Source organism: Gopherus flavomarginatus, chromosome 1 (genome assembly GCF_025201925.1).
Source record: "Gopherus flavomarginatus isolate rGopFla2 chromosome 1, rGopFla2.mat.asm, whole genome shotgun sequence".
NCBI classification, from domain to species: domain Eukaryota; kingdom Metazoa; phylum Chordata; order Testudines; family Testudinidae; genus Gopherus; species Gopherus flavomarginatus.
The window spans coordinates 51921746-51938666 of NC_066617.1; the positions used below are offsets into that span (position 1 = coordinate 51921746).

Here is a 16921-nt window from a genome sequence, read left to right on the forward strand (position 1 = left end):
TAGTTCTTTCTCTGTCACATGTTGTATGCACACATACATGCACCTGCACACAAACACACACACACACACACCCCAACAGCTTGCTCATATCTTCACCAGCCAAAATATGCTGTTCATTGTTTTGTTTTTCTGCTTTTATTTTTGAGTTGTTCTTTATTATTTCCATTTGTCATTTACACACAATGAGATAAAATATTTTGTAGGATCAATGACCTCTGTATGACAAATCAGGGCTTGCAATCTCTTTGTTCTGAAGGTGTTTTGTCAGACTTATCTTTGAATACAATACTTTACAAAAAGATAATGTCTGATATTTTAGACATTTTATATATACACGTATTTCCAACTTCTGTTACTCTGGATATTAAACACTAAGAAAATAAACATTAAGTAATGAAACTGAAATGTATACTTAGCTTTCCTAAAACCAAATTTTATAAAATGATTATTTCAATGACGTGTTCATACTAAACAAACAAAGCTTACCTTAACAACTAACACTCCCTACAGCATGATATTTATATAACAGGCTTGGTACACACTGAGCTTAACCCTTTGGTTACAGGAGTCATGATTTCCTGACATAGCATCCTAATACAAAATGCATTCGTATTGATGTTGGAAGCAACAAATCTTCTAGCACTAAGATGTTAATAAGCAACTAGTTAGCTATAGATACATTAACCTACAAAATTAAAAATAAATATCAGTTTGTTCCAGTTAAGAAAAAGTTTGAAGCCTGACTTCATATAAATTAAATAAATATTCCATTATAGAGATTACACTGGATAGAAAAAAAACAGATTTTTATAGATCTTATAGAAAAAAGTGTAACTTGCTATCCAAATAGTTATGCAGCCTACAGCAGAATCTAAAACATGAACAATGTAAAGATTAGACCACCCAAAATAAAGGAAATAATCCCAGTGCACTAATGCTCAACTATGATAGCAAATCAATACAATTTGCACAGTTGTTGAAGAACCACAAGTCTGACTCATGGCTGTAAATGTAACAAGAACAATAATGTTACTAGTTTTCATACCTAAGCTACATGATGCTAGATTCTTCAGTGCCTGCAGGAACGTTACTTGTCTGAAAAGGTTCTAAAAGTCTAAGTGATTTTTATTTATTATACGTACTCTGGGAATGTATTGACATGAAATTTAAATAATTCCAGGTACGTGGCCAGCTTGCTTCACGACAGGTCACCATAATCACAGCATCACTGGTGAAGATAACAAATTTTCAAGAACCAAAAATATCATTACAAAAATCTTATCCTTAGTACTACAATATGTTTTTAAGGATGTACAGATAAGACAGTAAAATATATCTCATAATACTTAGGCTAATATCTTCCGTTCTCATCACTATCCCTATTTAGTTATTCTGCTATATGTTGTTAATCAATGTACCTACTGATTGGATCCATTCAACTGGTGCATTAGGGTAATGAATGGCATATATAAACATGTTTCAAATACATTTATTCAAATATCTATACATGAAAGTAAAATCACTACTACAACTCGTACTCAGGGTTGTCAGATGGGATGTTTTTCTCAGTTTTGCATAAGACATGCTAATGCTTATGCCATCTGCAGCCCTGAAACCCAGAAAAAATGTAAATAAAAAAACAGAGATAAGTAGATAGACATACACATTCTGGGAACAGGCCATCTATAAAAAATTTACAGCTATGCAGTTATCATTCAGAACAATGTCAGATCCAAGTCTGAATCACAAGCACTTTTAAGAAATAATATTTGTGACCTAACCAGATGATGATGACATTTTTCCATTTAAATAAATAAATAAATAAATACAATGCAAAACGTAAGACTTCTCTCTCTTTATCCTGCTTGTATAACATGCTGTCACTTTCAAAAGGATTTTTTCATAAGAAGCTAGTAAGAACTGCTTTGGATCACTACCCAAATTCCTCTGGAATGATCCCAGAGGGTTCCCTAAAGGCATATTTTGTGTGAAGTATTGTAAGAAATCCATGGCCCACTACCCCAAAACCCTACTTTTGCAAAGGAGTGTGAGGGGAGCTTGAAAGTTTCTGCAGTAACTTTTCAACCTGCTGACTAGCTAATGTGTTCCACAGACCACTAAAATAATGCACATATTACTGAGTAATAAAGAAAATATACATAAAATACCATGGTGAATATTTAAAAAATAGACACAATACAATTTGTAACAAAATGGCTACAAAAATATAAAATGTGTTCCTCTTTCTTTCTCCTTATGTACGTGCTCCTTATTTACATCCAAATATGGAGTGCATGAGGGGTACAACAGGAATTATTACCTAATGCCCCCATTTGACTGCAGATGTGTAGGTTACTTTGAAAGTTTTATTAGATCCATAATACAGTCCCAATCTGTTTCCAGTTGCCAGACTGGTCAGTTGCTCTGAAATTAGAAACACAATAATACTGAAGCTAATTTAATATTTTGGTGGGAGAAATTGTTCTCCTTTTACTTCCAGCATACGTTTCTTTGTATTTGTGTCCTCTAAACCCCACATTGTTAATATCTGTATATATGTACTGATGCCTATTGCTATGAAACTTTGGCATTAAGTTACCATTAAATCTGGCATAATAATACAGTAATGTTGTACAATTTTATGACCTGTACTACAATATTGGGCCTAACAGGCATCATAATGCTCAAGATGTAAATTTCCACTTTATAACGAACAATGCAAAGCTTTGTATTAACAGTCAATGACAGAAATAAAAAAGCTCCAAGGACTTATTTTCAAACCTTTTTATACACTTTACAGTCAGAAAGAAAAATAAAAATGGAATTATACTCAGGCCTTAATTTACATGACATTTGATACCTAAACTGAAGGTGGAGAACAAATTTCATTTTTATTTCGTTTAAAAAGTATCAGATAAAGTGCACACACTTAATAAGAGACATTGTGGGCATTCTGGGTGTCTAGAGCAAAATCTGGCGTAAAAAAGCAGCAATCCTGGCTTTAGAAAGGAAAATATTTGCTATTTGCTTTCTTTATTTACTCCTCCCCTGTTTCTCCACCACTGGTGAGAAGGAAGCACGAGGCATCTTTACCACTTAGGGCATGTCTACACTGCAGTTAAACATACATGGCTGCCCATGACAGCTGACTCAGTCTATGGGACTGTTTAATAGAAGTTCAAGCTGGAGCCCGAACTTTTACACAGTAATTAAATAGTTCCATAGCTCACGCCCCGTGAACTCAAGTAAATTGACACGGTCAAGCTGTGGGTGTTTAATTGTAATGCAGACACACCTTTCCTTTCCCTGGGAGATTGAAAGACACAGGGCATATCCTCCATGTTTGATCCATAAGGACTATGAGGACCCAAAGCATCTCTTCCAATCTCTCCCCCTCTTTCAGAAGAATCTCTCCCTCTCTCAAAATAATCACCATTCCTCTAGGTTTCAGGTCTGACTCCCTATGTGTTTCCCTTCTTTCATCACCGTCCATCCCTCCCAGCTGTTCCTTCCAAAACTTTCCTCCTTAGACTCAAGATAAAGATCAGGTGGGGGGTGGAGCGTTGAGCTGCCAATCTTACCCTTAAGCACTCACTGAAGAAACATAGCTGGCAGGTCAGGCAGCTGCTGCCTCTCTGGCCACCATTTTTGTCTCCGTCCTCAGCTTTCAGTACATCCACTAGAAGGAAAACTCAGCACTGAGGAGAAGTTTGGGGAAGCTGAGACAGTCTCAGGACTCTTGCTTGCTTTCTATGGCAGATCTTCATGGCATGATGCCAACTGTATATATTTAATTCCCCTTAGACATCTGCCTGAGTCTTTGGCCTGGTTGTAAGCACTTACAGTTGGTTTAAAAAGCCAGGGCAGTCCTCACTGAACTGAGACAGCTCGTAAGTATGCAAATTGCTGCAATTTAAAAAGCACATTGGAAAAAGGCGGAAGCGTAGAACTGTGTGAACGAGTCCTTATGTTCCTTCATGAATGTGTCACAAAGAAAAGGGTGAAAATGTGGAATTACATTAAAAAGTGCACAGATGAACATAATGTTTCTGGCAAAATTTCACATGAAAGAGAGAAAGAAAGAGAGAAAGAAAGAAAAGAAAACTCTTGTGTTTGAGATACTCCCTTAGACATCCCAGAAGAGAAAAATGTCATGAAGACTAAAGCCAAAGAACACACCACACAAATTACATCTGAGACAAAAAAGACACTTATTTAAAGAAAGTAACTGAGGATGCAGAGCAGCCCCAAGTGGCTGTTTGGAATTCTGCCTCAGTGAAGACCACCAACCAGAAAGGCACCACACAGAAATTCACTAGCCTACCAAAGAATATGTGACCTCCAAAAGGCCTAAAGCCTCCCCTGGAGAAGTAGATAGGGGCTGTGAGGAAAAAGATGGGAGGAATTATACTTTCTTTACACTCAGAGCCATGCACAATCATCTTTCACATATTGTTGTCTTTTGCTGTTCACAGGTGAAAATACGAATATTTGGTTTGCTTGAAATGAGTGAGAATCTCTGGTGTTAGCAGTGTATAATTTCAAATAGAACTCTTACAACAATCGACAAATGAGAGAAAATTTACAAAAAATAAAACAAAACAAAAAAGCCCTCAAAACTTCCTGGGATAACATGGTTTGCCTTTTCTAAATGGTACATGTACTTTTATCAATAAAGTATTTGAAAAAATTACTCAACATGTGGTAAAGCAATTCATATATGCTGAATGAAACACAGCATTCAAATATGAAACTCTAGAATATATTATTCTAAAAGCAGCAGGTGCAGCTCCTTTGCAATTCATGCAGTTGTGTTGGAAGCTTTGGGTTGTTCTGCATTTGTCCCTTGGTTAGAATGCTGGTGGATTGTCTAGGGCTGCTTTGTTTTCCTAGACATCATTTTACTCCTAGTCTTGACACAGGAATTTTTACGTCCATTTGTGAGTAAGAGCACACACAATCTCTCAAGATATCTGTACAAACATTCTTTATATTGTAGCTATTGAACTCAGATTTGGTCTGCATAAATCTCTGTAGTAAGTGACCTTTTAAGTATCTACAAACTACAACATTTTCTTATTGTGCAGTGAGTTTTCTTTATGAATCAGAAATGAACTACTAGCACACAAGTATATCTACTGTATTTGTGAAACTGTATATATGCAAGAGTACACTATATATACATACATATGCGAGCACAATGCACTTCTGTGTGAATAAGGCCCCAAAGATAAGCATATTTTACTAACCTGTAGTGGTCTCTGTTTGTCACTGCCCTTAGGAGATTTCAGTCCACTTGTCTGTTGCTGTAAGAGCAGCTGTCTTGCTGCTTGGAGTGCCTAAAAGTAAAAAGACAATCCTGAAATAATTTTTGAACATTTCATAGAAAGAGGCTGGTTAGTCACTGTGAATATTAGGTAAGTACATTCAGAGAAAATATAGTCTCCTCCTAATCAATCTGTAATCATTATACTTGAGTTTTTCTTAAAATATACAAGAAAAATCCTCAGAATGTACATACATAAGACTTCACGAGAATTTATGGATGTACATGAAATCCTGCAGGAAATAAAGTTAATTTGTTTAAAGTGCTTGAAGAGGAAAAATCATAAACTGCATCAATAGCCTCATTTCCAAAAGGAACTTGTCTTTGAGTGTTCAACTAAAATGCCCACTCCCTTGTAAATTATCATTCAATTTGCATTTTCATATTACAATTTTGAAGCAAAAGCAGTAGACTTCAAGTGTTACCGGAAGCTGTAATTAAATTTGACAAATCAACAACAGATTATCTTGAAAGTGAATTAATAAGGATATTCATTGAAGATTAAAAACACTTTTTTGTACTTACAATTCAAGGGGAAACCTCTCCTTTGACAAAATAAAGTGCAGTTTTAATGCTAAATAAAACTGAGTGGTTTTCATTTGCATTCTTAGTAAAATCAGAGAACAAAGAAATTACCACTCCACCAATCAGATTAGTTTCTGTGGATGACATTATCCCAATCAAAATATAAGATGTTTTCATTTATTTTATGTTTTCATTCCAACTCAGCACAATAAAGCTAAGCAATAGAAATGTATATAAACATTCCATTTACCAGAAGAGGGCTAGTTTTCAATGAATTTTGTCTATAAAATTATTGTAAAAACAAGAGCTACAAAACAGTACTTACTAAAAGATTTTTTTTAAAGGAAAAAACCATTTAAACTAATTGTAAAACATTTATAATGAAGCTACTTGAAGAACTCTTTTTCTCCTCACTCTTCAATGTCTGAGTTCAGTGAATAGCAGTTATGTTATTTAACAATGTATTAAACTATGTCATATTGCTGTTACTGGAACATTCAGTCTATATATCACAATGTAACCTTATTTCATCGATATTCTCCTACAATAATCAAGATTCTCAGCTGATAAAGAAAGGTACAATTTTGATTAGACTCAAATGAGCTGGTTTTTAAGATAGTTTCTAGTATCCATGACAACAGTTGCTTTGACAAGATGTGCATATGGCATTACACTGCCAGCTGGTGTGAACAATGTTTGAACTACTGCATTGAGATGCTGAGCAAACAGAAAAAGTTGCCACGTCTTAACCCTCAGGGAAGGCAGTCATCCCCTGATCAATTATGAAAAGACAGAGAGAGGGCTGCTACAGTCTGGCTCCAAGCAAGTTTTCTGAGAAGGCAGGCAGACAGAGAAAACCAAAGTAAACAAACTGAATGCACTAGCACCATCTCCTAACAACATTGATTTGTCTCCCCATAGAAGGATCTGGTACAAGTTTGCAGAACATACTTTTAACATTTGGAGCCATTCCCACAACAATCTGCTTATTGTTTCATCAAATTCTCAAGTAATTACAGGTCAGCTTAAGCACTAGAAGGATTATTACATTCCCCTACATTCCCCTGAACCTAGGTAATGACAGCGAAAGAGAGAGAGACCCAGCTTCTGTTCTTTAAAAATAAGTACAGTTCAATGTATTTCAATGTGCACTCGGAGTATTTTGTCACCATAGAACTTGTGTTCTATTTGCTATTCTAAATAGAACAATAATTTTCTTTGCAATCACGGTTCACGAATAGTTTCTAAAGGCCAAATCCTAGTCTTGTTGCAGTCAATGAAAAATATCCATTAACTTCACTGGGATCAGGATTTGGCCCCAAGGTCCTATTTTGAAACACTTGGCTGAAAAATGGTACTGCTCAGGCATCACATTCATTTTGATTTGTAGTGAGTTTTATGATCCTTCACAATCTTTGGAGCCCTACCCGAGGGAGATTGGAATTAAAGAGAGGGAATCATTGCACTGTTGAATTGACAGGAGCTTGCATAGCTCACCAATCAGATGGTGTTGTTACAAGGACCAGTGAAGAGATCTGAAGATAAATAGAAGAGGGAAAGTGCCATGAATAATTAATTTCTTTTTATTTGTAGTGGTAGCAGAAAGTTCATTAAACTGATTTTATCTGGAAAAATTATAATACAGCATCTTGCCAGTATACAGACTAATCAATGCTTGAAAATAATAATATCCATGGGTTATTTTCACTCTTTGCAAGTTGTTTCAGGGTCCCAATCTTCCTCAGAAACACAGACAACTAGCACCAATATAAAAACGATTCAAATCTCTGGCCCAGCTCTAGATTTACTGTACCAGAGAATTAGAGAACTAGAATCTAAAGCATCTCAGAATTCTGCCAGGCAATATTGCTCAAATCATGGGGAGCATCCTAGCACAGCATCACTATAAGAAAGCATGAATCCCTGCCACTACAAAATAAGTCACAGTCTATGAAAAAGAAATATACCACAACAGGATATGTTTGCATAAAAGGCTACACTGCTTAAACTAGCTTGATTTATATGTGCAGGTACAGACATCTTTAAAAGAGTAAAGGCTCATCTTTTAATACAGAATGTCTTATAAATGATGACTACCTGACTACTTCAATGAGCTTATTGTGGCAATTTAGATTACTGTAAACACAGGAGATAGAAGAAGAACAGAAAACAATTTCAAAAGATCAGAGATGATTTAAAACTCATAAGGAGAAATCGCTGACAGTCTTTGTTCTTATATCTGTTATCACATGACACATTTTTCCTCAATGTAGTGGTTAACACTTCGGTATTGCTTCTCAGTAAACAATTTCTCAGAGACATATTGTTCATCCCAGATAATTATTACTGGCACTATTCAAAACTGTGAGAATTAGGGGACTATAAAACATTCAGTTCTATCAGTTCATTTACTGCTATTAAATCCTTGAAAAACAACTTGACAATTTAAAGTAAAATATTAATGTTGGAAGACACATCTACATTTCAGTCATGTATCAAATTAAGGCAAATTCCAGATAACATTAATAAAGTTCTGTGAACTAACTGGATGATAATATGTGATCTAAATACAATTCAGCTAAAACAAACTAACAGATGTTTACAAACTTTGCTGGTCAAAATTATGCAGAGTTTTGATTCCAATGCTAGCAAAAGAAAGGTTTCTTGGGCAGTCAAAACAATATCCACTTTCCAATGACATTTGTTTTGAATTTAGGAGGCATTTTTGCTTAATGACATTATCTAACTTAGTAAAACTGTAGAAAAATAAAGGTGATGTAGATGAAAACACTAAAAATAAATAAAGATTCCGATTGAAGTTGCAATTAGTTTAACAATGTGAATGAAAATAATTATAATGGTATAAGTATTGGCAGCATGAGCAGGAAATTTGGGCATTAGGGTTTCCAGAACTCATTGCATTTTGCAGTAAAATATTTATTGGGAACACTTTTTCTTAATATTTACTGTGCAGTTCCAACCTATCTGAAATGTAAGCAGAACAAAAATAAAATTTATTGTATATAATTCACTCTATTAAAGTTGATAATTTAATGTACATTTTTATATGTGTTAAAGATAATTGAAGGAGATATGAGTCATGTACTATTCCCTAGATTTTTGTTATTTTAAGAATGCTTTCAAATTAATTTAATAAGATTTAACATTTTAACAAAGTGAAAGTTGCTACCAAAGAAGGTAAACTGATTACTTTCCTGCTTTAAACAGTAAATGTGTATTTTGTAGAAAACAGATGTCACTCATATCTTTTCTTTAAAAATAAGAATGTTTAACCTATAAGCCTGTTGCATTTGAGACGTTAAAATGAAAAATGACATCTACGCCCATTAATATCTTCAATGTATAAACAGCACAGCATGACACATTCTTGAGAGCTGAAGGCTACAAAATCTCTCTGAAACATAAATAACAAAGCACTCAGAAGCATATTTGATGTTGATATTCATCTCTGAGAAAAACACTGCTGCCTGGGCTTCTTATGAAAATAGATGCAGCCCAAATGGATCTCCTGTAATTGGTTTCAGATAGCGAGGTCAGAAGAAATATGATACAAGAAACTATTATGTGGAACAGTCGAAACAAGAATCTTTATACAGGCACTCCTCAGTTATACTGACAAACAGTGTATACTTTGCAGATAACCAGAACCAAAAAACTTGCCAGAAGACAGCCAGATTCTTTCACCTTTCCACCCCAAAATCCCTATTTTATTTTGTTAAACGATTGACTGTTTTAACTTTGACCACTGAACATAAAATAAGCTTCCAAACAGTCTTTCAAGTTGTAAGTTTCATACAAGAGTTAACTCTCATCACTGGTAGCACCATGCAACAGGCAAACGTACACATGCACATGCACTTAGTTGAGTTAAAGGCAAGAAGCCTCAACTTTATTAACTGGATAGCAGCATGTTAACCAAGTGATTATACAGCTACATTAGATTAGTGGAACCTTTGGCCCTCCAGGGTATTACATTGTATCCTCCTTTCTCCTAATGACTCAGCTTCACAAGCCCAGAATTGTATAGACATCACTTTCCCTTAAGGAGATTTAGTCCTCCTTGTAGGGGAACCACATATCTGCATATGATTCTTCCTAGTACTAACCCAATGATACTACTAAACTCCTTTGTCGCTTAACCTATGATTATGTTACCTGAAAAAGGGAATGGGGACAAAGTTTTCTAACAAACAGCCCATAGGTTACTAGCCACTCAGTAATGACAATTGACAAACATTCCAAACTAGTCTACACAAGTTAGCAAAACTATGGCCAGGTCTACACTAGGGGGCGGAGTCAATGTAAGATATGCAACTTCAGCTACGTGAATAGCGTAGCTGAAGTCGAAGTAACTTACCTCCGGTCCTCATGGTGCGGGATCGACGGTCCCGGCTCCCCCTGTCGACTCCGCTACCGCCGCTTGCTCTGGTGGAGTTCTGGAGTCGACAGGAGCGTGTTCGGGGATTGTTATATCGCATCTAGATGAGACACAATATATCGATCCCAGATAAACTGATCGCTACCCACTGATCCAGCAGGTAGTGTAGACATACCCTATCATTTGAAGGCTCTTCAATTTAAGAAGATCTGAACCACTTCCAACTACAAACCACGCAGCCCAATGACCCTTTCTGCATAAATCAAAGGAAAGCAAACCCAAACTTTACCAAGGGTCAGTCTAATCTGATTTGGTGAAAAAAATTCCTTCCTGTCTCCAAACATGGTGATGAGGAAAGCTTTTGGAAAGCATGCCAAAAGGGGACAAACAGCTGACGGACTATGCAGTCAAGAGCATCCCACAATTAACGTTTGGGCAACAGTAAGAAGACGGATGCCACAAGGTGTGGGAGGCTGAACAATTATTATATTGTTTGCTGGCAGTAGTGCTCATAACCTGCTAGTTGTTTCCTCAGCAAACTCAAGAGTCTAAGAAATCTAGATGACCAGTAGGGGGCTGAAAGAATTGAGTGCTGCAGAATTAGTGAACATTGTTTAGGTGGGCTAATAGTGAGAAAGGTAATGGTCAACCAGTCCCGAGTAATGGAAAGATTGACCTAATTAGAGGTCTTACAAGAAAGATTTTCCTGCTAGTTCAATGTCTTATAATTAACTTAGTGTGTGGGATAGCTGGGGTGGTGGTACCTTAAGATAATATATATATATATATATATATATATATATATATATATATATATATATACACACACATAATACTTAACTTATTCATAAACATCAAGTTGTGCACAGCTCTAGCCAGTACAAACATATTTTTATAACTGTTACCTGCACCAACCCTCCCTCCCATTGTTGTTGTTCTTTTACAGACAATATATTAACCTGTAAGTCTTGTGGATCAAGAAAAATGTTTGCCTCAAGCACACTGAGACCGTTATCCTAATTGTGGTCTTTGGTCATTCCTGCAATAAAAAACAAAAATAGAAGCAGCAATTCTTTTTAATATAAGGCCTATCATCTACCTGAGTTTCTATTTAGTCTGGATGTTATCCAGCATTAATTTCCAACAAAAGAGAAAAAGTAACAGTAATAAACTGGTGAATGCAACATGAAGTCTCATAATAGTGTTTAATAAAAGGAAATTAATCATCTAATTGTCATAACCCTATTTTCAAACAGCAATCTATCAGAGAGAAATTATGCATCTGTAGTTATTGACCTTTCATTTTGCCATGACTGATGCATAATTAGATGAGTTTTGTGAAAAATACTAGTTACTTACAAGAAAAAAAACACAGTAATTGTTTGGAGTATTTTTGCATTTAATATCATATTTGTTCTGTGACGGATACTAATAAACATTTTGCACCAATAGATACCTTTCTTAGAAGCTAGTATATTTCATTTTACAAAGATAAATTTAGTCTCCCTTTACTTATCCCAATCAAATAGGTACAAACACAGCTTAAAAATTAACATCATTTTCCCACCCTGGCCTTGGCTGGCCCTGGAGTGGTAACAAAACCTCCACAGCATTGCTTGCACTAATTTCCTGTGCAAGGAGCACAAGTTATCCCAGTAGACCTCATTTCATGATGGGAATCAGGGGTACACAGCAGAATATGCACATGTCCTGTAACTGCATACCAAAGTGTTGTCTCCAAAGTTCTTAAACACTCGCAAAATGTGAATTATATGGGTTACGAGGGATCTGAGAGCAGCGCAGCAAAGCTGTGCACCACCTGACTTTTTTTTTCCTACAGAGACAAGGTGGGTGAAGTAATATGTTTTAGTGGACCAACTTCTGTTGGTCTCTCTCACGAACAGAAATTGATCCAATAAAAGATACGTCCTCACCCACATAGTCTTGCTCCTGGGACCAACATGACTACAACTACACTGAATTATTCTTTTCCTGGCAGACATATGGTACTCTTTGAATCTGGCTTACAGTGTGGCCCTTGGTAAAGAGTGATCAGATAGGTAGTTTGCGGTATGTTTTATTATTGCCACTGTATATTATTTATTGACTAACTACATTAATAAAAAAGCCAGAGGGCAAATATTAGTTGTGCAAGTCCACACATATGCTCTGCATGCGGCACTGCCACTGAGGTAAATGCGAGATTTAATTACAACTTAATAGAAGAATGTGGCTTGTATCACCATACTGACTGAAAGGAGCAGTCAGACCACTATACCAGTATTCACATGAATTAACACATAAAATCTGTTAGTAGATATTGAAAATGTATTAAACAGGGCATGAAGGAGAAACGAAGAATGACCACTTCACTTATCCCATGTATGACTTCAAAAGCAACAAAATATTTGTGGAATTATTCAATAGCTATGAAATATTATACATGATCACCTATTTCTAATACATACACATACAATCTGTTAGGAAGTAGGCTCAAAAACCTCTTGCATCAGGTCTCAAAATGCATATTAGATATTAACTTGTTGACTCTTAAGGCTATTTGTAAGTAAAGCTGTGTGAAGCTAAATACTTTTGGTTCAGGAGCGGAGTCGATGCACATGGAAGCAGGTATGGTTCAACCACTATACAGTGATCAGTGCCTAATTAAGTTTGATATTTTCAGAGTTGATGAGGGTGGAAGAAGAACCATACCATGATATCAAAGTAGTACTATGATGCTAGAACCTCAAGAAGGGTGATTTTTAGTTATTAACAACTGGAAGAGGACAGTTACCTGTTTTATAACTGGCGTTCTTCGAGATTTGTTGCTCAGGTGTATTCCACAGTAGGTGTGCGTGCTCGCCATGTGCATAGGTGGTGGAAGTTTTTCCCTTAGCAGTACCTGTAGTGGGGGAGCACCACTGCGACCCCTACAGTGGCGCCTCGATATTACGCTATAAGGGGAGCTGCGCACTCCTCCCACCCTCAGTTCCTTCTTGCCAGAAAACTCCAACAGAGGGGAAGGAGGGCGGGATGTGGAATACACCTGAGCAACACATCTCAAAGAACACCAGTTACGGAACAGGTAACTGTCCTTTCTTCTTCTTCGAGTGATTGCTCATGTGTATTCCACAGTAGGTGACTCCAAGCTATATCTGATGGAGGTGGGTAGGAGTTTAAGGGTTTGCGGGACGGAGCGCCGCTCTACCAAACCCACTGTTATCTTGTATTTAGGAGACGATTGCATAGTGCGATGAAAAGGTGTGGACAGAGAACCATGTGGCAGCTCTACAAATGTCCTGAATAGGGACATGACGTACATAGGAGGCTGATGAGGCCTGAGCTCTAGTAGAATGCGCCTTCACGATAGGCGGCGGGAGAACCCAGGTCGTAACATGTGCATGTGCATGAGATTATCCAATGGGAAATTCGCTGGGTAGAAACCGGTTGCCCCCTCATTCATTTGGCCTATGCAACAAAAAGTTGCGGGGATTTCCAGAATGGCCCGGTTCGGTCTAGGTAAAAGGTCGGCGCACTACGCACATCTAGCATGTGTAGGCGTCGTTCCTCATTGGAGGAATGGGGCTTGGGACAGAGTATCGGAAGGAAAAGTCCTGATCCATATGAAAAATGAAGACCACCTTTGGCAGAAAAGCAGGGTGTGGGTGAAGCTGGACCTTATCCCTGTGGAAGACCATATACATGGCGGGCTGAGGTGATCGCCACCAGGAACACTACCTTCCATGATAAGTGGGACCAGGAACACGTGGCCAAGGGTTCAAAAGGGGGACCCATGAGGCGGGAGAACACTAGGTTCAGATCCCAGAGCGGGACCGGGGGCCTGGAGTAAGGGAATGCCTGATCCAGTCCTTTCAAAAACCGGGATGTCACATGATCGGAAAATACCGAGTGACCATGCACTGGAGGTGGAAAGCCGAAATGGCCACTAAGTGTACCCTTACTGAGGCGGGATCTAGCCCCTGGGTCCTAAGGGACAGGAGGTAATTGAGAATGAGTTGGAGCAATGCAGATGATGGGGAAGTACCTCTTTCTCTCATCCACCTAGAGAACCTAAACCATTTGGCCAGGTAGGTCCATCGTGTGGATAGCTTTCTGCTTTCCAGCAGAACTTGCCTGACATTCTCCAAACACTTCCCTTCCTCCTCATCTAATCATGGAGCAGCCACGCTGTCAGATGAAGCGTGGCCAGGTTGGGATGGAGGAGGCATCCCCCCTCCTGGGAGATCCGGCCGAAGTGGCAGTGTAGAAGCTGCAGGAGGGTTCCGTACCAATGTTGCCAGGCCCAATCCAGGGCTATGAAGATAACCCTCGATTTGACTGCCTTCACCTTCTGTAAGACCTTGCCTATCAGGGGAAATAGCGGGAAGGCATAGAACAGGTGGCCTGACCACCAAATCAACACGTCCAAGATCGCCCCCGTGCCCTGGAGCAGAACTGGGGGCAGAGATGATTCTGGGCGGTAGCAAAGAGATCTACCTGGGGAGCTCTCTCTTGGAAGAGTTCCCGGGCGACCTCCCAGTGGAGTGACCACTCGTATTGGTGGGAGAAAACCTTGCTGAGGTGATCGGCTTGCACACTGTGAGTGCCGGGTAGGTGAAAAGCCCTCAGAGAGATATCATGGGCTATGCAGAATTCCCAAAAGTCCAGGGCTTCCTGGCACAAGGCTGAGGAGCGCGTGCCCCTAGGAAGAAGAGTTGTACTACTAAGGCTAGAAGTGCTTCAGCAGAACTGGAGCACGAAGTTCCGACTACCTTCACTGGTAGCAAGAAGAAACTGAGGGTGAGGGGAGTGTGCAGCTCCCCTTATAGCGCGGTATAGAGGTGCCACTCTAGGGGTCACAGTGGTGCTCCTCCACTATGGGTACTGCTAAGGGAAAAACTTCCAGCACTGGTGCATGTGGCAAGCACGCACACCTACTGTGGAATACACTTGAGCAATCACTCGAAGAAGAAGGAAAAGTTAGTAAATTAAAATCCACAGAATCAGTATAGAGGCAGAATAAGAAATAGTGTTATATTCATAGGAAGTATTCACATTCAAGAACATCAATAAAAATGGAAACAAAAATAGAAGGGACAGGGCAGAAAAGAAGACTGACTGGTGTTGGTAGGTAATATTAAGAGAGAGAAAAAGTAATTTGAAGAACGAATGCTAAAAGGACAATTATACTGAAATGGGATTGCCTCAGCCATGCAGAGCACAGTAATGCATACCCATATCTTTACACTTATTTCTCAATTATGTCCTGTATCCAGTTGGTGAAGGGATTTGCAAAACATGGCTAATGCAAAGTCCTTCACTCTGACAGGCTGAAGGCCATACTTAGGCCAAAAGGAAGAGATCTACATAGTGGGAAGCAATTAAAAAGTCATCTTATAGCAATTATGCAAATCAGAGCCGTCAGTCAATGGGAATGTACAGAATTTCATAATTGCTGAAGAGTTATTAATTAATAAGGATTCTGCATATGAAGACAATAACTATTTGATTTATTACTGCCCTCAGAATTGCACATCCATAGATATTTAATACTGTTTAACTATAAAAAGAATTACTATTAAGGTTTTCAAGGGGGAGAAGGTACGTAGCCTGTGTGCATAAAAAAAGTTCACAACAACTTACAATGTATAGAAAATCTAAACGCATGTTCATTGCTAACATGAAATAAATTTTGTTTTCAAGTGACCAAGATTTTATACCACTAAGAGAGAAACTTTTAATAAAAATACAATTGCAGCTCTTGATGCTGGAAATATGTACACACATATAGTACTTAACTTTCAGAACATGTGTAGTTCCTTTGTAGTCAATGGGACTAGTCATGTGAATTACAGGAGAACCTCAGAGTTACAAACACCTCAGGAATGGAGGTTGTTTGTAACTCTGAAATGTTTGTAACTCTGAACAAAATGTTATAGCTGCTCTTTCAAAAGTTTACAACTGAACACTGTCTTAATACAGCTTTGAAACTTTACTATGCAGAAGAAATATGTCGCTTCCCCTGCCCCTCCACAACTTTTTTTTTTAGTAGTTTACATTTAACATAATACTGTACTGTATTTGCTTTATTTAGTGGGTACTTCTGGTTCCAAATGAGGTGTATGGTTGACTGGTCAGTTCGTAACTGGTGTTCGTAATTCTGAGTGAGGTTCTACTGTAAGTTATGTATCTGCTTAAATGATCGAAGGATCAAGTACTTAATTTTTTCTCTTTCTTCCCCACCTTCATCCTCCTCGTCTTTTGCTGCCTTTTTTTTTTTTTGGCCTATGGCAGTTTTGAAAAGTCAAATGAGACTTCCTATCAGTGATGGCATTTTTTTAAAAAGCATTTATTAGTGGCTGAGGATCTTAGTCCGTACACTCAACATGAGGAATTTGTCTATCTGTCTGCCTGTAATGCAATAACTGTTGAAAAACCACAATCTGATCAATTCCAAAATTACAGGAAATGTTCCAGACATCAGTGGGTAGAACCCTATTGATTTCAGCAAAAATAAGAAAACCAGAAAAAGCCTTTTTTTCCACTCTGGTCAGAACCCAACTGATTTTTGTGAACGTGGGAAAAAACAGAAAAGACTGATTTCTACTGAAATCACCATTTGGTCACTCAGGACATAGGGATAAAATGGTTAGGGTTAAGAGTGGTCCCCT

General features: G+C 37.9%; 1 protein-coding gene across 14 annotated transcripts in view; it reads right to left on the reverse strand.

Annotated features, from left to right (window-relative positions):
* The window catches only part of FOXP2 (forkhead box P2), a 674789-nt gene that overhangs the window by 150243 nt on the left and 507625 nt on the right, over nucleotides 1-16921 (reverse strand). For all 14 annotated transcript variants that reach the window (XM_050936167.1, XM_050936176.1, XM_050936175.1 and 11 more), the window contains one exon: nucleotides 5250-5339. In XM_050936167.1, coding sequence (XP_050792124.1) covers nucleotides 5250-5339 — 90 coding nt within the window. The remainder of the gene's footprint in view (nucleotides 1-5249; nucleotides 5340-16921) is intronic.